The sequence below is a fragment of the Prionailurus bengalensis genome, chromosome B1 (assembly GCF_016509475.1).
Source record: "Prionailurus bengalensis isolate Pbe53 chromosome B1, Fcat_Pben_1.1_paternal_pri, whole genome shotgun sequence".
NCBI lineage: Eukaryota > Metazoa > Chordata > Mammalia > Carnivora > Felidae > Prionailurus > Prionailurus bengalensis.
In genome coordinates this window covers 120681294-120707543 of record NC_057344.1, presented here as the reverse complement: position 1 = coordinate 120707543, position 26250 = coordinate 120681294, and the positions used below count along the sequence as shown (strand labels likewise).

Genomic DNA, 26250 nt, shown 5'->3' with positions numbered 1-26250 from the left:
ATCATTAAAAAAAACTCTGCCTCTGTTATCCCATTTGCGATATGAGTAGTAACAGGTAATTGTGTATGTTGCTTGAGGTAGATTTAGAAGGAATAAGAGCCACACACACTTTAGTTCTGTGCTGCCAAGGAGACACAGCCCATTAAGTTATCAACTGATATTACTGTGAAACCCATATGTTCTTACTTGTAACATTTTCATCTTACAACAGTTTTTCTTCCTGAAAAATTGGGCCCAAAGCAAGATTCTCTGATTATAACATATGTCCATTCATCCCATTTTTTATTTCTCAGAACACAAGAAACATTTATGAGAGATTTTTTTTTCCTGTATTTGTACCAAGCCAAATGTAAAAACGTAGCTGACTCCTGCTTCTCAAAAAGCACCTAGCTCCTTTGCAAGCAGGGGTAGCAGAGAAAAATAAACAGGGAAGTCTGGAGTCCTCTTCGCTTTGGCCTCTGGACCCAGTGCCTCCGTTAGTTCTCCTCCATTGGCATCTGCAAAGCTCAGATACGGTTTTGTGATGTCTTGCTTGTGCTTTCAAATGTCATTATTGCTGTTCCGCCCATCTCTTCTTTCGGGACTAAGAGCGCACCTTCTGTTTCCTTCTAACTCAGATAATAGCTGAGACAGTACTCCTCTTAGCCTGTGCCCTACAGCCTGCACTGACACACAGCTGACTCCCAGGCACCCGACCTGAAGGCTGGAAGCACAGAGGAGACAGGAAGGACTGTGCCACTAGGGTTTGCCTGCACCCCATACACAGACAGACGTCAGTTGCCCTACCCTTTAGTCAAGCTGGACAACCCACTGTGTGAACACAACCTCTGGTCTTCCATGTCCACATTTGATTATGTTGCTTTGACTGCCCAGGATGCCCAACCCCTGCCTCTATCCCTGCTTTTAAACGTTCTCAGAGATGGGTCAAATCCCAGCTATCGTCCTGAGACTTGTGTGTTTCTGGCAAATTTTTGTCAGCTCTCTCTCCTGTGAATCCCTGCAACTCTTGATTCATAGCACCATTAGATGACTTCTCATGTTCTTCCTTGTGTATGCTTATTTACTTATTTTCATTATTGTTCAGGCCCTCTAATAAGAGACATTACCTGTGTAAACTTGGACAAGTCATTTAACCCGACTGTGCCTATTTTTTCATTCATTAAGTGAGGCTTGCAATATCAAACTTACCTCATAAAATTGTTTTGAGGATTAAATAAGTTAATGTAAGTACAGAACTTAGACCTGTGTCTGGTACATAGTTATGTAAGTTACTATGTTTTGTAATCACATTGTTACACCTCTCATATGTATTATAAGCATCTATGTGGATGCCTGTGTTTTTAAGAGAAATTTATGCTTCCTTACAATTTTATCTCCTGGTATATTTTCTGCTATTTGTTAGGTTATTAATAACTGTTTTTAAATAAGTAAATTTAAAAAGTGAAGTTTCTTTGCCATTGTTGTAATTCTTTAGAGACAACCTTTAGTATGATGAGCAACTCAACTTTTTAGTAAGGCACATATCTTTGTAAATTTCAAAATGTCCTCAAACATAGGGCATAATATTTAAATTTTTATTCATTCACTTAATTCAACTGTTAATAAATGCAAATCCCAGGTAAAGTAGTTCAGTCCTTATCTTACTGTTTCAATTTCATGATCTATAACAATGCAAAGTGGTTCAAATATCTAGACAGAATGTTAATATTAATCTAGAAAGTTAGATGACCTAGTGATTTAGTAATCATATTTATATATGCTAAGCCATTGTTGATTTCTATAGAGTTTTACCGCATAAAGTTTCAGAGACACATCCAGACAAAATGAATAACATTAAATTTACTGTCTAGTGGCATATGAATTTCTTTTAAATTTTTATAGATTTTATTTTGTTAAAGAAATTTTAGACTGGCAGCAAAATTGAAAGGAAGGTAAAGGGATTTCCCATATTTCTACACATACATAGCAGCCTCCCCCACCATCGGTATCACTCACCAGAGTGATAAAAGAATCCTTTTTACCAAGGATGAACCTACATTGACACATCATAATCCCCCAAAGTCCATAGTTAACCTTAGCATTCACTCCTGGTGTTGTACATTCTGTGGGTTTGGACAAAAGTATAATGCCATATATCCAACATTATAATAGCATACAGAATATTTCATTGCCCTAAAAATCCTCTGTGCTCTGCCTGTTCATCTCTCCCCCCACCCCCACCCCAACCCCTGGGAACCACTGATCTTTCTACTGTCTGCAGAGTTTTGCCTTTTCCAGAATGTCATATAGTCAGAATCATACAGTATGTAGCCTTTTCACATTAGCTTTTATCACTTAGTAGTAGCCATTTATGATTCCTCCGTGTTGTTTTTTTTTTTTCAACGTTTATTTATTTTTGGGACAGAGAGAGACAGAGCATGAACGGGGGAGGGGCAGAGAGAGAGGGAGACACAGAATCGGAAACAGGCTCCAGGCTCTGAGCCATCAGCCCAGAGCCCGACGCGGGGCTCGAACTCACGGACCGCGAGATCGTGACCTGGCTGGAGTCGGAAGCTTAACCGACTGCGCCACCCAGGTGCCCCCCTCCGTGTTTTTTATAGCTTAATATCTCATGATTTTTTAGCACTGCATAATATCCCAGTATTTAGAGGTACCACAACTTATCCATTCATGCACTACAGGACATCTTGGTTGCTTCGAAGTTTTTGCAATTGTGAATAAAGCTGCTATAAACATCCATGTGCATGTGTATACCTGTTTTCAACTCCTTCGGGTAAATACCACAGAGTGAGATCGTTATGCTGTATGGCAACAGTGTAGTTTAATTTTGTAAGAAACTTCCAACTTGTCTTCCAAAATAGGTATACCATTTTGCATTCCCACCAGCAATGGATGAGAGTTCCTATCACTCCATATCCTCACCAACATCTGGTGTTGTCAATGTCCTGATTTTTGGCCATCCTAATAGGTATATAGTGATATTTTGTTGTTTTAATTTGCATTTCCCTGATGGCCTATGATGTTTATTTGTCAACTGTATGTATTATCTTCTTTGGCAACATATCTGTCAAGGTCTTTAGTTCATTTTTTAAACTGTCACTTGTTTTCTTATTGTTGAGTTTTAAGAGTTCTTTGTGTATTTTGGATAATAATCCATTATCAGGTGTATCTTTTTCAAATATATTCCTTCAGTCTGTGGCTTATCTTCTAACTTTCTTGATGTTGTCTTCTACAAAGCAGAAGTTTTTAATTTTAATGAAGTCCAGCTTAGTAATTATTTCTTTCATGGACTGTTTTGGTTCTCATCCAAAAAAGCATCACCATACCCAAGGTCATCTTGGCTTTTCCTAGGTTATCCTCTAGGAGTTTTATAGTTTTGCATCTTATATCTATGTCTATGATCCCTATTGAGTTAACTTTTGTGAAGGGTCTTAGGTCTGTGTCTAGATTCATTTTTTGCATGTGGATGCCCGGGTCTTCCAGAACCATTTGTTGAAGAGACTGTCCACCATTGTATTGTCTTTGTTGCTATGTCAAAGATGAATTGGCCATATTTATAGAGGAAATGAATTCTAATTTAAAAAGACTATTTTAGGGATGCCTTGGTGGCTCAGTCAGTTGGGCATCTGACTTTGGCTCAGGTCATGATCTCATGGTTCATGAGCCCACATTGATCTCACGGTTCACAAGCCCACGGTTCACAAGCCTACATTGGGCTCTGTGCTGACAGCTCAGAGCCTGGAGCCTGCTTCGGATGCTGTGTCTCCCTCTCTCTCCACCCCTCCCCTGCTCACGCTCTGTTTCTCTCCTTCAAAAATACATAAACATTAAAGAAAATTTCAACAGACTATTTTAAACTATATATATCTTATTGTGAAGCAATTTTTCAGTCAACTGCCATGGTTAGCTATTTGGAAAAAAATAGCTGTCTACATTTAAAACCAGAAATCCCGCTCAGAGGATATGTAAAAGTAAAACCAAAGGTGAACCTCATTAGGCAAATTTATTTAAACTTTAGGTTACACACTCATGGAGTTGCTTCCAGATGAAAATGCGTATTAAGATACACCTTGATTTCCATTACACTAGTCCTGATTTCTTTCTCTTTTTAAAAAATTTCTAAATTTATTTATTTTGAGAGAAACAGAAACAGCATGAGTGGGGGAGGGGCAGAGAGAGAGGTAGAAAGAGAATCCCAAGCAGTCTCCCCAGCACTGTCAGTGCAGGACCCGACGTGGGGCCCAAACTCACAAAACTGAGAGAGTTCAGAACCTGAGCTGAAGTCGGACGCTCAACCAGTTGAGCCCCCCAGGAGCGCCAGTCCTGATTTCTTTTAGGTTATGAATGTGAAAATTAGGAATTATTTTCACAAGTGAAATCTGCTAAATAAATCACCTGCCGTTTAAAAATGCTAAGCTACCCTCTCACGACAAGCCTGTTTGCAATTCTCAGTGATGGAAGGAAGTGGGATGAGGCTCATTTGACTGTAATGATAGACTGTGAACAGTACCCTGAGTGTCTTGATTGGGGCCCCCACAAGATAAAATTTATTTCATTGTTACAAGTTAAAAGCTTTCAGATTTCTGAGCTAAAGAAAATGGCATTTTTCTTCCAAAGAGAGCTTATTGGTTTTACTGATTCTCTTCTATTTTGATTTTACGTGTGGGTATATGGGAAGTATATTTCTTTAACATAGGACAATGCTGTTTCTTCTGCCACAAAGGTTTTCCATTTTATTTTACCTTAAATGGACTGAAAATTTCTTTCAACAAGTTCTGTTATCAACTTACCAAATTTATTCTACTGCCATTTTTAGTTGTTTGGAGGACATAAAATGCATTTTTGTAATGTTCCTTAAATAGATTCCTATTTAGGTAACATCTAACGTCCTGCCAATGTACTCAACAAAGTTAATGAGAATGGGAAAGGTCTTCCGATAACTGATTTGAAGGGAACCTGGGAAATTGAGATGGGGTGAAAATGGTGGCTTTTAATAAAGAGAACTATTCACTGAGGTTTTTCTTATTATGAGACACTGCTTTGCTACTGAATGATTTTGAGAGTGTAGCTAGTTAAACTCCACAATTTAAATATAACATTGTAAAGTGAGAGGAAATGCAGAGTACTATGGTGCGTTTCAGTATATAGAAAAAATTGAATCCACATATATAAAATGTGTATTTTTTGTATATTTTTATTGTAGTGACTTTTTCTGTGGGAACAGCCTCTTCTGAATTGTCACCTGCCTTCAAATTGAAGCTGGAGGCTAGAAATTGTATTTACATTCCCACCATGTCTTCATTAATTTATGATTCACCTTTTCTGTTTATCTTCCATGTTTTAAATGCTCTGATCAATAAGAATTGACTCTTCTAATTCTGTGTTCGGAAGCAAGGGACTATTCCAGCCACATAAACACCTACTTCAAATAAATTTGCAACAATATAAGCTTTAAGAATCGTTCTGTTTAATTTGTCAAAAACACTTATTTTCTGATAGTAATAATGTAAACTTAAAGGATCTTTTGTTTCACATGTCCAATAATATTTATTATTTAACAACTGAAGAGTATAATCTTTGTTGGAAACTGCTGGGCCTCTAAGTGATATTTAATGTTTGTTTCTGGCTTGGATTTCAGAAACCACCTGCTCCTCTGTTTTCAGATAAATGATATGTCCAGCAACTGTGGAGATGACAATGCTAGCCTTTTGTTAAATTCAGCTTGGTTTTTTCCATTGGTTCTCCTCGACCCTCACTCAGATTATCCAAGCCTTAGAAAAAAAAGAAAAAGTGACTTGTAGTAATGACCAACCTAAACGTAAACCTGGCTACCTCTTTACTAACTCCAAGCTGCCAGCTTGGAGACATGTAAACCCATCCATTATTTAGTGTCTATCTAGTTTTCCTCAAAACAAAAGCATGTTTTTTTTAATTTGAGTTTATTGGAGCATTCAAAACAACCTATAATGACTTATACTTCTGACCTCACGGTATTTTGCATTTCCTCTGCAGAACTTTACCTTTTTTTTAGCTTAGGCTTTTGAAACTAAAACTTATTTCAAGATTTTAGAATTGAGAATAGCAAAGCTTCCTGCTGCTGTCACATATGTGCTTTTGTTCTTCTTATAGGAATAGAAAAACAGAGTTAAGGTAATGAATGCAGCAATTACAGGCTCATGGTTTATTAAAACCAAATTCTTTAGTCTCTTCTTAACTACTCATCTGTGTGCTTTGAGCCTCATCCATGTCCAATTTACTCTTCCATGCTCTTGGCAAACCCATTAAGAAATACCCTTCTGAGCTACCACCTGTGTTCCCTTACATCAGTCATTTAAGCTAGAAGATATTCTAGGACTATACAAGTCCTTGCTGTGGTATCAACATCATAAAATCAAATATAACTTATTTGTGAATTCCATACTGTAAGAATCACTGGAGAGGCCCTTTCCTCAAGTCTGCTAACATCCAGTTCTTAGGGTGCTCTATATATCATAGTCCATGGAAAAAGTACCCCAGGAGAAATTCCATGTATAGCGTACATGATCATACCAAGGACCCCTGCTTAATTTCCATTCGTTTAATTGGTCCAATATTGATCACCATCACATCTTTTATAATTCCTCACACTCCAAAATAAGTATTTTGTTTAATTGTAAACTACAAAAAAAATGCCTACTATTTGGAGGTCTTTATTTTTTTTTCTCTATATTCCAACTTGAGTAGAACTGATCTGGGGCGCCTGGGTGGTGCAGTCGGTTAAGCGTCCGACTTCAGCCAGGTCACGATCTCACGGTCCGTGAGTTCAAGCCCCGCCGTCGGGCTCTGGGCTGATGGCTCGGAGCCTGGAGCCTGTTTCCGATTCTGTGTCTCCCTCTCTCTCTGCCCCTCCCCCATTCATGCTCTGTCTCTCTCTGTCCCAAAAATAAATAAACGTTGAAAAAAATTTTTTTTTTAAAAATAAAGATAAAAAAAAAAGAATGATTCTCTTAGCTTTGACCGTTGACTTCTGTGATTACATCCTCCTTCTGACTGTCTCTGACATTTTTCTCTCTGTGTTCTTCTCTCTTTTATTACTAAACCCTTTCTTTCTGGATGTCTCTGTTGCATTTAACTTCGTTTCTGAATGAGGGGTGCAACTACATGGTTCTTGTTTTCAGTGTATTGTTCAGAAGCCCCCAATACCCAATCAACCCATATAATTTCATGGCAAGTCTTTAATTTTTTTTCATTTCCAAGAAAAAAATATAGTAAGATTTGATTGAGTGTAATTTATAGTTTGTTGTTCAATTTTTGTATCTAAGCACTTCTTTTGGTATCTTTATAACTTAATTTGGATTTTGTACTTATTCTTCAGTTAAGTTCTGTCAACCTGTTTCATAGTTAAGAGTCTTGGGGCGCCTGGGTGGCTCAGTCGGTTGAGCGTCCGACTTCGGCTCAGGTCATGATCTCGTGGTCTGTGAGTTCGAGCCCCGCGTCGGGCTCTGTGCTGACAGTTCAGAGCCTGGAGCCTGTTTTGGATTCTGTGTCTCCCTCTCTCTCTGCCCCTCCCCTGCTCATGCTCCGTCTCTCTCTCTCTCTCTCTCTCTCTCTCTCTCTCTCTGTCAAAAATAAATAAACATTAAAAAAAATTTAAAGAAAAAAATAAATAAAAAATAAAAAAGAGTCTTGCTGACCAAATTGAAAGTTCATTTGACCACCATATTTGTGCTTTCTGTTTTCCCAAAGTGGTAAGCTTCTTAACTTCATAAAGAAATGTGAAGAATCATCATTTAATGGCCATGAACCCATTCCAGATATATTTTCATATGTTACATGAAATAATGCAAAGCTTATCTAAGGTGTTGGTAAATATCTTGACCTCAGACTCTGACCTCATATTTCATAGAAAGATGTTTTTTTTATCAGTGCCTTCATCTCTAAATGACAAGAGTTCTTTCTCTAGAGGGTACCAGATAGCATTGAGCTGAACAGAAATTTACATTGCCATATTTGACCCCTTTTCAACTGGGCTTTGGCATCAAAACTGTAAAAAATCTTGTTCGTCTCATCTCCTTGATATTTATTAGATCTGCCTTCTTCATTAAGTATTTTCTTTAGTCCTCAATATTCTTCACCTTGGTTATTAAAAATAGTACCCTTTCCTCTTATCCACTGTCATAAGAATTCTTTTTCTCAAATATAGGCAGGAATATGCTACTTCCCACTTCTTGGGAAGTAATTACTTACTCAAGAACTTTTAAAAGCTTATAAAATAAAATCTTAATGTACCAACACACCTTGGCATTTCAAATATATCCTTCCTTGCAACCTAATCAAACCAACTAGGAACCATTCACCAAGTCGTCCTGCTGTTTCAGTCACTTTTGCCAGCCAGCCAAGAATTTGCTTCCTCCCTTTCTTTACAGATTAAAACCATACTTACCCTTTAAAACCTAGTTTCACTACCTTTCAATACCACCTACCCTGAAATATTCGCTGTTCCATCCTCTTAATCAAAATGATTCTGTTTCTCTGTGTCTTGTTGCATTTTTCATGTATATGTATATTTTAAAAGCTTGTTTCGTTTTGCCTTATCTATATTCCTTCTCTTACCCACAGTTGTAAAATGCTTGAGGTTTTGGATCATGCAATTTTCATATTTGCATATCCCACTCTTGCAAGTACCATGTTTTGTGCATGTGTGCTTTGGGTGTTATTACCTGCTATCTTCATAGCCCTTGCCTGCAATAAAACATGTTTGCTGACATGTCTAATTCATTTTTTGAAAAATTTTAAGCACAGTTTCCCTATGCACATCATTGTTCTTGAAACTCTATACATGTTGCCTTCCATTCTTCACTTCCACTTTACTCTTTAAGATTCTTCAATCCAGGATGAATTTACCCAGTTGCATTATAATTCCCTCACCAAGGTCACCAGTGACCTTGACTGAAAAATATTATGAACTGTTTTCATAGCTGTTCTTTTTCACTCTTCTGAATCGTGTAATATTGAGATTTACTTGAAATCCTCTTAGTCCATTCAGGTTGCCATAACAAAAACTGTATAAGTTGGTTCTTATAAATAACTCTCGTTTCTCACACTTCTGGAAACTGGGAATTCCCAGAACATGGTCCCAGCAAATTCAATATCTGATGAGGGCATTCTTCCTGGTTCATAGATAGCCACTTATTCACTGTAGCCTCATACAGTAGAATGGATAAAGGATTTCTGTAGGGTTACTTTTATAATGCACTAATCCCATTCATGAGGACCCTTCCTCGTGACCTAATCACCTCCCAGAGGCCCCCATGCCTAACGCCATCACTTTGAGAGAATTTCAACATACAAATTTTCTTTGAGAGAATTTCAACATATGAATTTTGGGGTAGACACAACCATTCTCTCTCCTGATTTTTCTGGTATCTCTCCCTCTAGGTTTTCCCCTTTGCTTTTATGACTGTTCATTCTAATATCCTTGACTGAATCGTAGACAATAGACCTTAGAATAGTTTGAAGCAAATGATATATCCAAGAATCATCATGATATAGATATAAAGTAAAGACAGCAGAGTGAATAAGATCACCTAAAGAAAATGCATTCTGTGAGAACAAGACAAGCATGGAACCCAGGAAAAGCCAACTTGTAAAGAGGGTGGGGCAGTGCAGACTATAGACTACATAGAAAAACAACTTTTAGTCGGAAAAATATCTAAATCCTTACATTTTCATTGTGACACATTGTTTTAATATTATATCAGTGTGTGAACAAGAGAATAAACCAATTATCCACAAGCTCCTTTCAGACTTTGGATCCTATAATTTTAAATGAAGATTAACTATTTTTTACATTTACAACTACAATCCTAACAAAGGAATGAGTTTTAATTTTATCATTCCCACTTTAGTGACAGAGATGGCTGAAGTCAAACCAAGTATATGGTCCAATAACAGTGCAGGTGCCTGATCGCTGAAGCCACAACTGCGGTGGGTTTGAAACAAACGCTACCAAAATAGAGCGAGAATGTGGTGACAGGGTCAGGAGCCAAGCCTAAAGTTTATGGCAGTTGTCAGAGCTGCATCATGGGCAGAGATTAAGGTCAAAACTTGTCTAAACCTGAAGCATATTTCCTCAGGCTATTCTAATGAAATTTTGGTCCGTACTAAGGAAAATGTCCACTTTTCCCCCCTCACAGCTCTGCATCTATTTTATTCTCCTTTTTCTTCTCCCAATCATGGGTGGACTTCCTATTTAATTTTTACACTCCGGATTCCAATTCCTATTATATAAAGAGAACTTTGTGGGGCACTGGGGTGGCTCAGTCGGTTAAGCATCTAACTGTTGATTCAATTCATCATGAATTGTACAATTCATCTTCAAAAAAACTTTTTTCAGACTCTTATTCATGGCTTTAGTAAAACATTGTTCATTATTCTTAGCATTTAGTAAGTATACTCTTTATTATTTCCATTGGAATATTATTTCGGATTCTGCAGCTTAGTACATACATTTTGGGTAAAATATAAAATGTTACAGGCCAATTTGTTATTCTTCGAACATGTATGTCTTCTTACTCTCATTCCACAGACTGCCATGTGCTTTACAGCTGGCAAAATCGTTTAAAGTCAACACTGTGGAAAGTTGGGCAAGAGTTAAGCTAATTATAATATCTTCAGAATCTCGTAACAAGATTTGGAAACCAACTGCCATGTGAAGATTGTTTTTATTCACTCCCTCAAAATCAGAATATTATGATCAATTTGTACAGTGCTGGATGCCAAGCCATGTGGAGCTTTATAAACCTTAGTCAACACGTTCTCTTCTTAGTTTATCTTTGATAATGAATGATTTTAATTTCATTAAACATTGTCTGTGGGCTGGAATATTACACTGAGCATATTCAGCTAATAGATTACATTATTTAAGCTGAATTTTTCATTTAGAGAAGTAGGACTCATGGCAAGCATCAAGATAATTTTTTCATCCAAACTCCTCATACAGAAAGCAACTTAATAAAATTTGGCGCTGATTATCTGATTCTTCCTTAATTCTCCTTTTCACCTCTAAGGACTGAATTTGTGTAGTGAAGTAAGTAAAATATTGTATTCTGATAATTTCATTATTTTGTCTTCTCTTCTATAAAAAATATGAGAGTTGTGAGAATGGGAATTATGTCTCTTATTTTTAACTTATTTTCCTTAATTGCTAACAGAGTAGTTAGCACATAGTAGGCCTGCATATTTATTTAACAAATTAATGAATAAAGTCAGACTCTAGCTTTAGAAAAAGGAACTTATTAAAGAACTACTGCTTTTTCATGCCTGTCTCTATTATCTTATAAATTATCAAAGTATTTTTAATAAAATCATACTGCCACACTTCAATCAGATACGAAGTTTATATTCCAGTTATTTTTCTGTCAGCAAAACTTCTAGAGGCACACAACTGAGAAGAAATAAGCTAAATAACTATTGGTTCATTCCTGATGATTTCCCCATCAAATCGATGTGATTACTGTACTTTATTAAATGTAGAATTACATTTTGTAGGATGAAGGAAAATCTAACATGTGCAGGTTACATTCATTGAGCAATTACTGTGTGGTTACAGGTACTATGTGTTTTGCTTACATTATTCTCATTTAGCCCTCTCAGCAAACTGATGGCATAGATAATACTATTCACATTTGGCAGCATAGAATATTGAGATATAGAGTTGCCCAATATAACACAGCTAATAAATCATAGAGCTGTGGTTTGTTCTTAGATTGACTTCACAAGCCATGCTCTGCCCACTGTACCACACAGCCAAATACTAAAGTCAGATGCCCAGCACACTTGTCTTTGAAACCATCATCGATTTCCTTGAACAGTTATTAATGTGTCACCAATCTAACATACTTTTGAAAATAAATATGATTATAAGCATAAGGAATTCAGGTAAGAAACAACTATCTTGTCATTTAAACATTTCTAAAGATCTCTCATTCCTGAGAAAACGACTAATCTCTGCATAGCCCGATATACAAAATGTCAATTTTGCATGATAGTTATAAAAGTGCTCAAAACCTGTCAAACTTAGCTCCTTTTTAAATTTGGAAAGCTTCTTCCTTCAGTACGTTTTTGGGCTTGCTTGTTTATTAATACAAATGTCATATAGCTTATAACATAAAAATGATTCCATTAGATTTTAACCTCAGTACATACACATACATCTACATGCTTGCCCACAGTCTCATTATTCGTTCACAGATTTTGTGCTCATAATGTCTAGGCTTGTGAATATAGTATGTAGAAAATTTTTACATAATTTCTGAAATCTTTGAACACAATCCCTGTTATTCTAGTAAAAACTTCCTGGATATGATTTTAAAAGTATTATGGATTTTTAAACATATTCTTGATCTATCTTATGAAATAAAGAGGTGAGGCTAATTGGAAACAAAGAATGTCTGTATTAAACAATGCATTTAATAGCAAAGCATACAAGTATCAATCAACATGTCAAAGTTATATGACTTTTCATATTAGCATTTTATTGAGTCCACCAAGGGGAAAATATGATTTAAATATGAAATGAGCTTCTGCACCAGGTTAACTAATAATAATAATAATAATAATAATAATAAAGACACTTTTACTTTCAAGATTCCACTGGAAATCAAAGACCATGTTGCTTCTCTGGATAGCATTAATAGAAGGAAAGAAAGAAAGAAAGAAAGAAAGAAAGAAAGAAAGAAAGAAAGAAAGAAAAGAAAAGAAAGAAAAGAAAAAGAAAGAAAGGAAGAAAGAGAAAAGAGAGAAAGAAAGAAAGAGAAAGAAAGAAAAGAAAGGAAAAGAAAAGAAAAGAAAAGAAAAGAAAGGAGGGAGAGAGAAAGAGGAAAGAAGGAAGGAAGAATAAATTCCATTGGGCTCCCATTGGCCAGAGTGACTGACCAATCAAATTGATGACGTCCATATATAGCTCAAATACCCTTGCATACCAAGGCTATTATAAATTTAATAATTTTTCAATATGGATGCTTCTAATTTTTAAAGGAACATTCTAGAGGCACCTGAGTGGCTCAGTCAGTTGAGCATTGACCTTCGGCTCAGGTCATGATCTCACAGTTCGTGAGTTGGAGCCCCATATCAGACTCGCTGCTGTCAGCACAGAGCCCGCTTCGGATCCTGTCCTCCTCTCTCTCTGCCCTCCCCTCGCAAAAATAAAACATTTTAAATAGATAAACAAATAAACAAACAAACAAAGGGACATTTAAAATGCAGAGCAAATGGACTAATCATTTAAGTTGTAGTAAGAACAAAAGCATAAATCATTTGAATAATCACTTGAGGTTCATGGTAACAAAATGTGACCTATATTGATGCATCCAACCTCCATCTTTTTCTCTCGATGCTTTTGCACAAATAGAACTGTCACTGGTATTACTTACCTTTCTCTAGGAGCACCAATATGTTCCACTACTGTAGATCCCATGTCTCCTTCAGAGATTATAAACAAAGACTAGCAATTCAGAGATAACAGGTTTCTGTCTTTTCTCAGTAATTCCCCCTTCTAAGTGTAGGGGAACGGACTTCAGAAAAACAAACGTAAATCCCCTTAGTCTGTTTCTTTTTTTCTTTTTAAAAGATGGAAAATAAGCCATTTTGCAGTTTCACTGGCTTTCACTGTATTATTATACTTGATGTAATTAAGAAGTCTTTTGAACTGGTAAAAGATACAGAAATATTTTTTTAAGTTTACTTATTTATTTTGAGATAAAGAAAGAGAGAGCCTGAGCAGGGGAGGAACAGAGAGAGAGGGACAGAGAGAAACCCAAACAGGCTCTGTGCTGTCGAGTCTCAAAACAGGCCTGGAACCCATTAACCATGAGATCATGTCCTGAACCAAAACCAAGTGTCGGGCTGTCAACCAACTGAGCCATCCAGGCACCCCAGAAATGTTAAAAGAAAGGAAAGAGCGTGGTTTTTAAGAGAAATAGTGTGTTCAATTTTCAGATCTTATTTATTGCACCTAAATTTCATGACCATTGCTTTGAATCTTAAAGTAATTGCAGTAAGCTTCATTTTCAATCAACTTATTATTTATTGGAAATGTCTAATTGCCGCAGTATACTTTTAATCCTTTATGTCATTGAACAATTGTATTGTAGCTGGCACAAATATAATAGCTGAGATATGTAGTATAAACAAAGTACTTAAAGAAATACTAAGACAATTTCTTATTTCCACAGATATTAACTTTCCATTTGATATATGTAATGATACAGATGCATTAAGATGAACAGATAGGGGCCCCTGGGTGGCTTAGTCAGTTAAGCGTCCAACTTCAGCTCAGGTCATGATCTCATGGTTTGTGGGTTCGAGCCCCACATTCGACTCTGTGCTGACAGCTCAGAGCCTGGAGCCTGCTTCAGATTCTGTCTGTCTCCCTCTCACTCTGCCCCTCCCCACTCATGCTCTCTCTCTCTTTCAAAAAAATAAACATTAAAAAAAATTTTTTTAAGATGAATGGGTATTATTAAAAACATTCATTTTTTTTCAGATCCCAGAAGTTAGCAGAAATGATCAAGAAAATGACTATGAAGATGATTTTACTTCATTATTTGCATATTCTTCTAGTAAGTATTCCTGTATGTTATGAATACATGTATATATGTAACATTTATATTAAGGTACCTGTAACTGGTCAAGTAAGACCGAAGAGTGCATGGAGAGCATGGAAAGGCATTTAATTAACTGAACGTCCTCTCATTTATAATACGGTAGAGATGTTACTACATTATCTTGCCAATTGAAATACTTCTATTAAGTTCAGTGTTGAATAATCAAACCCCAGTTTTTCCTACCCAGAGAGAATACACAAGTCAGATTGATGCAAATATTTTGACTATTTGACAACTCTGCTTTTTCAGTATTTTTTAAAACAAAGTCACATTCTTTTCAGACCTTAGTTTTCTCTGCTGGGAAATGAGAAGCTTGGACTAGGTCTCTCTCTAAGGTCCTTCCTGGCTGTCATAGGATGTGGTTCTATATTCTAATGTCTGAGGGCTAATTCAGTCTCCCTACGTGTGTATAACTACCCATTATGCCAGATTCCACTGGTATACAATAACTTCCTTCACCAGCACATCTGAAAGGCATCCCCCACGCAGCATTTCCAAATCCAAAATCCCTAATGCTTGGTGCTTTCAAACCTACACCACCTGCTGACTTTCCCATTTCAGTAAGTGAAGATTCTTTCCTTGTTTCATTCCGTCCAAAAACCTGGAAGTCCTTTGGCTTTTTTACTTCCTCTCTCACCCCACATCCAGTCTGTCGGATAATAATAATGTTGACTCCACCTTCACAGCGTAGCCAGCATTCAGCGGTTCCTCAATCTGTCATTATTTACCCTAGTTCATGCTGCCATCAGCTCTTCCTTGGATTATTGCAGTGGCACAATGGTTGTCAATGAAGGACTATTTTCCACTCAAAACCGGCAATATTTGTCAATGGACAGAAGCTGTTTTATTATCATGATTTGAGAAGGGAGCTTCCCAAACTGGCATTTAGGGGGTGGACACCAGCCATTCTGCTAAATGTCCCATGATGCATAGGAAGCATACCACACGCAACACAGGATTATCTAGTCCGAAATCTCAGCAGCACTGCTATTAAGAAACCCTGAAATAGCAGCTTCCACATTTGCTACTCCTAATACTCTATGCTTCGTGAAGGAACTAATCACTTTTCTGTTCCAAATTTCTCTTTACTTTCTCATCATACTTATAATCTTTATCATCATCTAAAGATTATCCCTGGATAACCTTTTTGGTCCCATCTCTGACCCCTGTCTTGTTTGTTCACAGCCACAGTGACATCTCACATATCAAGCATGCTCTTACCCTGGGGCATTGCCCTTTGAACACTGCACAGTTGATGCTCAATAACCATTATTGACCACTAGTTTTTCAAATGGTAGGCTGATCTGCAAATCAGATAAAATTAAATATGATGTCTCAACTAGCATACTTTGGCAAATCAGGAAACAACCTCAAAAGTTATGGCATAACACAAAACAATGCTAAAGTGATGAATTAATGCACTGAGTTTTAAAGACATACATTTTATTTTTATTTTTGACAGTAATAAAACGGATGATAAAGGCCATCATTGATAATGACCATTTATTTATTATGAAATTTAATCCTCAGAAGAACTTCCTATAAAGAGAAAAACATGATTTCAATTATTTATAGAGAACAACCTCGTTTCTAAAGACCATTTGGACCTGGAATTTTCTTGTTTAGGAAATTCTGTGTGACTGGACTCAGGGAGCATGGCACACCTAAGCAGATTTCCATTAGTATCACGATCACTGTGAAGTTGCCAAAACTCACTGACCTACTACATCCAACCCCCCGCCCAGGGCTGGATTCCAGGTTTGGGCATTTTTTTTTAACGTTTATTTATTTTTGAGACAGAGAGAAACAGAGCATGAACGGGGGAGGGTCAGAGAGAGAGAGGGAGACACAGAATCCGAAACAGGCTCCGGGCTCTGAGCTGTCAGTACAGAGCCCGACGCGGGGCTTGAACCCACGGACCACGAGATCATGACCTGAGCTGAAGTCGGCCGCCCAACCGACTGAGCCACCCAGGCGCTCCCAGGTTTGGGCATTTTTGACAGGGACCAAGTAGACTCTGTTGCTTAGACAGTGTAAACATAAAACATAAATACTGAATACATAAACATGAGGGTGGCTACAAGTAATTTCCTATAGTTGATGATCGATTTGCCCAGACGGAAATAGTGAAGTCCCTTTGCTAGCCTGAGCAGTAATTTCTTTCCAGTCACTGCATTGTCTACTCCATCAGTATTTCTAGAAACTACTTTATTTTGGGCTCAGTGTTTGGTGTTAGAGGTAGAAAGATGAATGAGATCTGTGCAAGAATGAATGGCTGGTTGCTCTGCCCAACCTACTAATTAAAGAGTCTTGGTCTGTAGTTCTAATACGGAAGCTGTATCTTTCTTCTTTCTCATGTAGAAAGAAAGAACAATAAAAAATAAAATTCCACATAGAAATATGGGGTACCATCATGGGCACAATTTTTCTTCGTGACTGATTTTCTCCCATAACTGAAAAGTTTCTACAGCATAACTCTTTGTTGTTTAAAAAAATAAATAAATAAATAAATAAATAAATAAATAAAAAGGCCTTTTTCTCCATACTCTGCCAATTGGCTTCTTTAGCTGTATTTCAGCTTAGCAACACCAAAACAACAGTCATTTGCTTGTCTATTGCACTGACAATGACAGTAATTCACATATTCCTTCCAATCTAGAGATTCCAAGGCTGTCTTAAAGTTTTGTGAATCCTTTATTTAAAGCGGAATTTTTATGAAAATTTAAACAACAAAGTCTTAAGATTTGAAGTTACTGCCTTATAGTATCTTTTTTCAGTTTTCTTCCTGGGTATTTATTGTGTACGTTATAAAAACAAATGATGGAATCATGATTCTTAGGATGGAGGGAATTTGGATTATTTGGTTAAGTTTCAGGATAGGATATATTTCATAGATGACAGAACTGAATCTTAGATTTACCTACCATTGGTGATTTGGATGCTTCTCCACCAAAAAATAACACTTTCCTCAAGTAATGTTTTCAAGAGTTAAGATATAATCTGGTGATAATTATATATTAAAATAGTCACTAAGTAAGAGGACAGAGTCACTTTTATTGCATTATTTACAAGCCAGTTAAGGTTTATCATTTTTCCTTGAATTTAGCTTTTCCATAACTTACTTATCACTTCTTAGGTCAGTTATGCTGTTTTCTAATAAAAATGCAGTCATGCAGTCATATATGAATCTGCTCAAACAATAACTCTAGAGAATCCAAGTGTTATTGTATGTATGAGTGCGTCGTATTGTGAGGTAGCAAGATATAAGGAAGCTTTAACTGTTCGTTTGGTATTTTAAAAGCCCAAGAATGACTGTTCGCTAAAATTATGCATTTGTCAGCTTTCCACTGTATCAGATCATAAAAGTTTTATTAGCAGTACTATCACTTCTGTATGAAATTAGAAAATATGAAATGCCTCCAGATGGTGTGTTTAAATGAAATCTACTGTCTTCATCATAAACAGCCATACAGACCCCAGCATTTCATCCTGAAGGTGGACAGACATACAGGCAGTGGGCAGAAGGAGCTGAGGCAGATGAACTGGCAAAGGAAGATAAAGAGGGTGAATCGAGCACAGAGGCCGAGCACAGCCTAGCAGAGGTTGGGGTTGGCACTTCTGCGAACCAGTATGATGATGACTTCTATGTGTTCGTTCCTGGAGACAATCCAGAACATACTTCACGAGAGCCACTCGTCAGCAACAGACCACCTCCCCCCCCTCCACGACCTGTAGCTGCTGCCTTCCCACTGGAAAAACCTCACTGCACATTGCAGGGTAAGTTTAAGGGTTAAAACAACAACAACAAAAGTTTGACGGGCTTCCATAGCATATAGTGCAGTGGCAAATCTGTACGGGGAAGATCAGCTTTTAAACCCAAGAACAACTTTCTTGCTGTTCCTTTAAGGCCTCAGAAATTAGGCGATAGATACCTGCCATTCATTCACTTTCCCTTTCTTCCTCCCCCCTCCCTCCCTCTCTCTCTCTTTCTTTCTTCTTCTTTCCTTCTTTTCTTTTCTTCCTTCCTTCTTTCCTTCTTTCCTTCCTTCCTTCCTCTGTCCCTCTGTCTCTTTTTCTTTCTTTCTTTCTTTCTTTCTTCTTTCTTCTTTCTTTCTTTCTCTCTATTCTCCCTTTCCTACCACCTTTCCTTCCTCCTTCCCTCCCTTCCTTTCTTTCAGAGCAGTCTCATTACAAAGCTTCAAGTAGAGAAATAAAACTTGGAAGGAGTCTGTACTCCTTCACGTAAAATGAACCTCAAGCATCATGTGGAAAACTAAATGACAACTTTCCTTTAAAAAAAAAAAAAGTCATCTGGCAAAGGAAAAGGCTAACGTTTCACAGATTTGAAAATGACCTTGGGCACGTCACTCAGTTGGTAGCTGCAGGGGAAGCAAGTGGTAAAGGGTTTCTCACACTGCACTGAGACCAAAGCCTAAGAACACTAAATATATTGCTAACGTGGAAGAACAGTTAAATGGCTGTGATTGCATTTGTTCCCAGATACAAGATTTACCATGTGTAATGGGGGCAGGAGTCGGGGGGAGGACGGGGGCGGTGTGGGTAGTATCGACACGAGCTTCCATATCGGGCTTTCTGGCTGGAATGTTCAACAGCCTAACAGACTTCTATCTCCAGGCTCACTCTTACAGTCACTAATGATCACCGACATTATTGATTACTATTTTACACGTACTTTCCAAATTCAAACAATGTCCTTACAATGAACTTTTAATAAGGTGAAAGAAATATCTATTATTAAAACTCTGTTTGCCATTGTACTTTAGCTGTTGAATCCTAGAGGGCTATAAAGTATAATAAACACTGTTTCAAAAAGTGAATTGGAAGCCATGAAATTTAGCATTTATATCCTTGAAGGTCCCGTCTCTCTAAAGGTTCAAGTTGATGAACATAAACCTTTACTAAGGTCATGCACTGTACTCAGAGATGAAAAGTCCTGCTTAATGGAAAGTATGGAAAACCTAATGGGCACTCCTCTGATTCTTTCATTCATTCAACAAATATGTGTTGATTGCCTACTATGTGCCAATGGTCTCTGAGAGACCGTTGTGATAGATCAGGGAGGTAGGTGTATCAATACTGGGGGTGGGGAGAGAGACATAGGTAAGCAGTACCCTGTCGATAAAATTCTTGTATATTTTCTCACTTTTTACAGATAGGAATAATGTTATGTAATTATTAACATAAATTGTAAAGAAGACAAACTTGTCTTCCATCAAGTTAAATCTCTTAAAGGAGCTAATAATAAATTGTGTTTTCCCTAATGTAAATTTTGATATGCCATATGTTGGTTAGAAGGCCTAAAACTACAGAGAGCAATCACCAGATTTCTAATACCAGAAGTGTAATGTTGGCAAGTATATCTTCTGAAAAGTACCAAATACAAGAAGCAAAATAAAACAAAATCCACACTTTTTATTTTAAAACCTTATACTTTTACATTTGATATGCAGTGTTAGTTTTGACCACATGTTTTCATCGGGCTAATATTGGAAGTAATGGAAAATAACATGTCAATATTTTTTCTTAAAGTTCTTCGATTACAGCCTTTGAAAATAATACTGGAAGCTACCACTTTTTCTTTTTCTTTTTTCTCTTCCTTTCTTTCTTTCTTTCTTTCCTTCCTTCTTTCTTTATTTCTTTCTTTTTGCCAGGGAATTTGTGTGGAGTCTTTGATTTTAGCTAGTGATACCTTCAGAATTGTTTTCTGGGATGAGTTTCCTTATGCCCTCAAATTACCGAAGAGGAAGGGCCACCTCCCCATATCCTAAGCATCAGATTCCCCAGGATGGATTTATGGACATATTCGCTGGAGGAAAAAAAAAATATATAAAACACTATAGAACACTTGTCAGTTTATGAAGAACACATTGTCCCTCTTTCTCTCCAGAACACACTTGCAAGGCAACAATCACTATTCCTCTTTGACTCAGACCCAAGACCAAAAGCCTGTAATTAAACTGTGTCAAATACTTCTATAAACCAGTTTCCTCGGCTTTTAAGATTCTTCTCTTTGTTACACAGTCTGCTACTATTGTTTTTTTCAAAAATTAGAATGATAGGAGTGATTTTGTTTCATCTTTATTTCCTGATGCACAACTTGAATTGAGGATGCTACGGCCCCGCTCTGACGTGAAAAGTAGAATTGGATACATAGGGAAATAAAAAAGAAAAATGTATTATTTCTGCTACAAGCCCAACTTTAGAAAGAGTTGGGAAGGAGGGTGGGTGGAGAAACAAAGAGTTTAACAGCTCAGGAAATGGGTTGATAAAAGTAAGATAGTTGACACATTCCGCTAAAAATGAAACACTGTAAAAATGTTTCCCACACACTTAATCTGGTTTCACCTGTTATGCTGTCAGTGAAACAGAAGTCATGAAGTCAAAATCTTAGTACCATATTATTCATAAGGAGAAAGGAAAATCATGCAGATTTGGAAGTTGGTGGTAGGCAATTAGGCATTACTTCTTGGCTTAAACTAATTGAAGCAATCGGATCTAAGACTGGTTGGGGAAGGATCTTGGCCTCTCATCATGAGCCTACCCGTACAATTGCTGAACTACTGAAAATAATATATTTTTATTTGTTCTACAACTTGTCATTCTCCTTAGCTTCCACATCTTTCCACTAAAATAGCCATAAGTAACCCAGAAATCATTTGGTCAGATTGTCACCAAAGAGGAAGGAGAGTAGTTCTCCCTTAGGTCACATGCATGATCTCTCAGAACAACCCAGAAAAGCATTGATTTTTAAGTCAATAACTTTAATTCTTTCCATTTTATTGTTTTCATTAATGCTTTAAGCAAAACATTTGTCAATAGTCTAATGTTTGGGGCATCTGGGTGGCTCAGTCAGTTGAGCATCTCGGCTCAAATTATGATCTTGCAGTCCGTGAGTTCAAGACCCATGTCAGGCTCTGTGCTGACAGCTCAGAGCCTGGAGCCTGCTTCAGATTCTGTGTCCCTCTGTCTCTGTCCCTCCTCCATTTTCTCTCTCTCTCTCTCTTTCTCTCTCTCTTTCTCTCAAAAATAAACATTAAAAAATTTTAAGTCTTTTTTTTTTAATTTTTTTTTTCAACGTTTATTTATTTTTGGGACAGAGAGAGACAGAGCATGAACGGGCAAGGGGCAGAGAGAGAGGGAGACACAGAATCGGAAACAGGCTCCAGGCTCTGAGCCATCAGCCCAGAGCCCGACGCGGGGCTCGAACTCACGGACCTGCGAGATCGTGACCTGGCTGAAGTCGGACGCTTAACCGACTGCGCCACCCAGGCGCCCCAAAAATTTTAAGTCTTTTAATAAAAATTTTCATTAATAAAAATTTTCATACTCATTAACCAAAGAATGTGATACTTTGTCTTCTAAATAACTGCTACTAAAATATTTTAATACATTCCTTAAAAAATATGTAAAGATTTTGCTGAGTTTTAAAACCATAAAAGATTAGTCTTTTCATATGAATTAATCTTTAAGCCTTTGATTATCCATGCCATCATGTCACAAACCCTACTTTCAATGTCCTTTATCTAAGAATGAGGTTCATGCTGGCTTATAGAAATCAAGAGTTACATTTTTGAAACTCAGTTTGTCAAACCACTGTGAGACTTACTGTAAGAAAGCGAGTAATGGCACGTTTGGCTCTTCCCCCCTGTCATTTTCAGAGAAATTGAATGTTAGGCAAAATACCCAGTGCAAGCCCTATGAATGGTAAAATGACTTCAAATGGAAAAAAAAAATCTTAGCATATTCTGCTTGAAAAATAAGTTTTCAAAGCATTTGGAACTGGAGGCTTAGTTTTGTCCTTCAATTTTCTGGTATTAAATCCCTTGTAAACTATGTGCTTATATTCAGCATATATTTATATGCTTATTTATATGTTTTCAAAGAAATATGTGTTTTAAACACTTTTTTAAGATTTTTTTTCTGGTTGTGAAATGTTTTATTTTTTTTAAGTTGTTATTTTACTTCCAATTAATTCACACGGTGTAAGATTTTATTTTTAAGTAATCTCTACACCCAGTGTGGGACTCGACCTTACAGCCCTGATACCAAGAGTCACATGCTCTACTGACTGAGCCAGCCAGGCACCTCTAACAAACTTTTTTTTTTAAACAAAGGCAACAATTACAAACTGCAGGAGAATGGTAGTAAATTATACAGTTCACTCTTCTTTTTGACATCTATAGGATAGGGGCGCCTGGGTGGCTTGGTCGGTTAAGTGTCCGACTTCGGCTCAGGTCATGATCTCACGGTCCGTGAGTTCGAGCCCCGCGTCGGGCTCTGTGCTGACAGCTCAGAGCCTGGAGCCTGTTTCGCATTCTGTGTCTCCCTCTCTCTCTGCCCCTCCCCTGTTCATGCTCTGTCTCTCTCTGTCTCAAAAATAAATAAAGACTAAAAAAAAAAAGGAAAGAAATCTATAGGATAATGTACAAATTATTCAGGGGGGAAGTTTCAAGAAAGTGACAGAAGGACATCAGTAATATTGCATGTAAGAGAAGAGTAACCACCACCTAAATATTTCATAAGCAGGGAAAATGGTGGAAGGCCAAATGGAAAGAAGTCAAAACTGGTGTGATCTCGGAGCAAGACAGGAAACAGGAGGTGAGACCAAAGAAGAAAGGAGAGAAAATGAAGAGGAGAAAGAGGAAGACCCATATACATTTGCTGAGATTGAAGACAGTGATTATGACATGATATTGGCCAATATGAGTACAAAGAAAAAAAATGGGAGTTGGTCTTTTATAATAAACAGACCTCCTGCCCCTACACCTCGACCCACAAATATCCCTCCAAAAGAGGAAACCACACCTTACATAGCTCAAGGTAATGTTTTTTGTTGTTTGTGTGTGTGTGTGTGAATGCTTTGAGGGTGGGAGGAGTTGTCCTGTTTTTTGGTGGAGTCAAAAACCCCATGGATGAAATATTCTTTTCAAGTCATAGGTGAATTTTACTGGCACATTTTTAAATATAGAAACACAATGAATAAAGAGAATAAGAATAACGATAGGGTTCTGGTTTCTAGTTCTTCATTAAGAAGAATAGTTTTGACAGATTACCCAAAGACATGAAACCACAGCTTATGTGCAGAAATTCTATTTGAAACTTTTTCTATAATTCTGCAAGAGGAAAGCTCACCTCCTATGAATAATGTGCAATACAAGAGAAAGAGGGAAGTACTTCTTACCACAACTTTACTTTTTGCTCCTAATTCCACTTAAAACAACTTTAAAAACTGAAAAAGTTGTGAACACTAGAATCTCAGATGTGCAACTCCAATTACTCTCTTAATTTTTTACCCCAACAATCTGCCGTAGAATTTCTACTGCATTTTAGACTCCAATTCTTCTTCTTCATTTTCTACTCAGTTGAATCTAAATTAAAAAAAAAAAACTAAAAAATTGTTGAGCTTTTGTATATCTATAGCCTCAGCAAGGTATACTTACTCTATTGTTATTTTCCAGCACTCTTCTATACCGTTTGGTTGGATGTACTCCATGAATCCATAGTGTCTGCGAGATGACTTTGATTTATCAGCTCATTGTATGCACATGGACTGAGTGCCTTTTTGGGCTAAAATACCATCCTAGGGACTGAGAAAATGGCATAAAACAATTTCTTCATCCTGGAAGAGTCCCTAAGTGACAGATATGCAAATACATACCTAGAGTACAATGTGACACTTTATTACAGATTTTTGAACAGAATGGAACACAAACAAAATGTTTGAGGGATAACTAAAGCTGAGACGCAATAGATTATATATTCAAACGATTCGAACCAAGTACTCCAACAGAACATTTAAATATATACCGCAAACCTACAGAAAAGAAGCACAAGTTACTCATCTATGCTTAATATGTTCCAAAAAAACCACTCCATTGCTTATGCATTATGTATTGGGAAATATATAATTCGTATAAGAAAATTTATCAAGTACGTGTAAAGTTAATTACCAGTGTACAATGTACTTACTCAACAGTGTTCTGCTGACAATGTTCAAGAAACTATTACAAATTGGAAAATAACAAATTAATAAATGTGTCAGCTAAAATAAAATGTCAGCTGGAACAATCATCTAAATTATTATGTCAGGGAGTAGGTGCAATTAGAAATTCTTAGATTGTCGAATATAGTGACCTCTAGAATACTACTAGGCCTTAGACAAGGATACTACCTCCCAATAAATATTTTAAAAAAATTTTTTTTAATGTTTATTTTTTTTTTGAAGGGGAGAGAGAGACAGAGCACGAGTGGGGGAGGGGCAGACAGCGAGGGAGACACAGAATCTGAAGCAGGCTCCAGGCTCTTAGCTGTGAACTCACAAGCTGTGAGATCATGACCTGAGCCGAAGTCGGATGCCCAACCGACTGAGCCTCCCAGGCGCCCCACCACTAAATTTTTTTTTAAAGAAAGAAAATAGACACAGCTCAACACAAGAATTTAGTTTTATTCTAGAAGTTTCTGAAGAGGTACATCGTCTTCTATATCCCATTCCTTGGGGTGTTCTCAGGACCACAGGTAGAGACTCCCATGTTGCGATGTTCTACTTTTTGCATTTTATCTTCCCATTCTTTTATTGGCTGTCATATTCTCATTTTCTGTTTGGTTGGGTGTACTGCACAACTCCATAGTGTCTAAGAGATGACCTCTACGTATCAGTACCTTGTATGAACATGCATTTCTTGTTCTCAATTTGTTATTTTTGTATATTTATTTTCTCTTTCTTTGGAAGTGGTGAGGGCAGTGGAATTCAATACCTTTGTTACTGTTTTCTTTTATTTTGTTCTGATTTGATTTTTAAAATTTTTGTGATTTTAATTTTTCTGTAGTTTTCATATTATCTCTATTACCTTTGTTTGCTTTTTGTGCTATCTGGAATGCTTGATACATCCATCAAATATCTTAACTGTGCTTTTATGAAGCTCCAAAAACCTAAATGGAAACTCTACTTATTAATTTGTGGACTGCATTAGAAGGGGAGATAAACAACTTTTTCATTGAATTACCTACCCACAATGTTAGTTTATATAGATCTATTTTTCTATCCTTTTCAGTTTTCCTAGAATAAAGTCCAAAACTCCAACCTACTTTATATGTCTGGTTGCCAGAAGTCTGAGATGAAGTGTGGGAAGGAAACTGGGAAATTTCACTATTTAGAATGCATAATTCAACTTGTTCTCCCTGTGTTCAGCCCAGTGTGTAACTCTTGTGACCCACTGTGCCTCGTGTCCATGGCCAGAACTACTTTTGTTCGGTTTCTCCAAAGAATAAACCTTCCATCATGGATGATTGCCTCAGTTCATTGGAGAAGGACTTTGGAGCTATGATTGCTTTAGACCTTTAGTTTATCCCACATTAAATAAGATAACTGAGATGATTTTTCTCCTGGTTCATTTATTCATTAATTACATAAAGATGTATTGAGTACCAGATGATAAAATCTTTCTGTGTATTAATTAATTCCCTACAAGACAATGGTACAATTTGTCATACACACACACACATACCCACACACACACACACAGAAACTTTAAAGAATCTTAGAAATCTTGAGTTTCTAAGAAATTTTTGAAACTATTTATCTCAC

General features: G+C 37.0%; 1 protein-coding gene across 2 annotated transcripts in view; it reads left to right on the top strand.

Annotated features, from left to right (window-relative positions):
* The window catches only part of BANK1 (B cell scaffold protein with ankyrin repeats 1), a 308779-nt gene that overhangs the window by 245446 nt on the left and 37083 nt on the right, over nucleotides 1–26250 (top strand). For both annotated transcript variants that reach the window (XM_043571701.1, XM_043571693.1), the window contains exons 8-10: nucleotides 14525–14600; nucleotides 18111–18422; nucleotides 23190–23486. In XM_043571701.1, the coding sequence (XP_043427636.1) occupies nucleotides 14525–14600; nucleotides 18111–18422; nucleotides 23190–23486 (685 nt within the window). The remainder of the gene's footprint in view (nucleotides 1–14524; nucleotides 14601–18110; nucleotides 18423–23189; nucleotides 23487–26250) is intronic.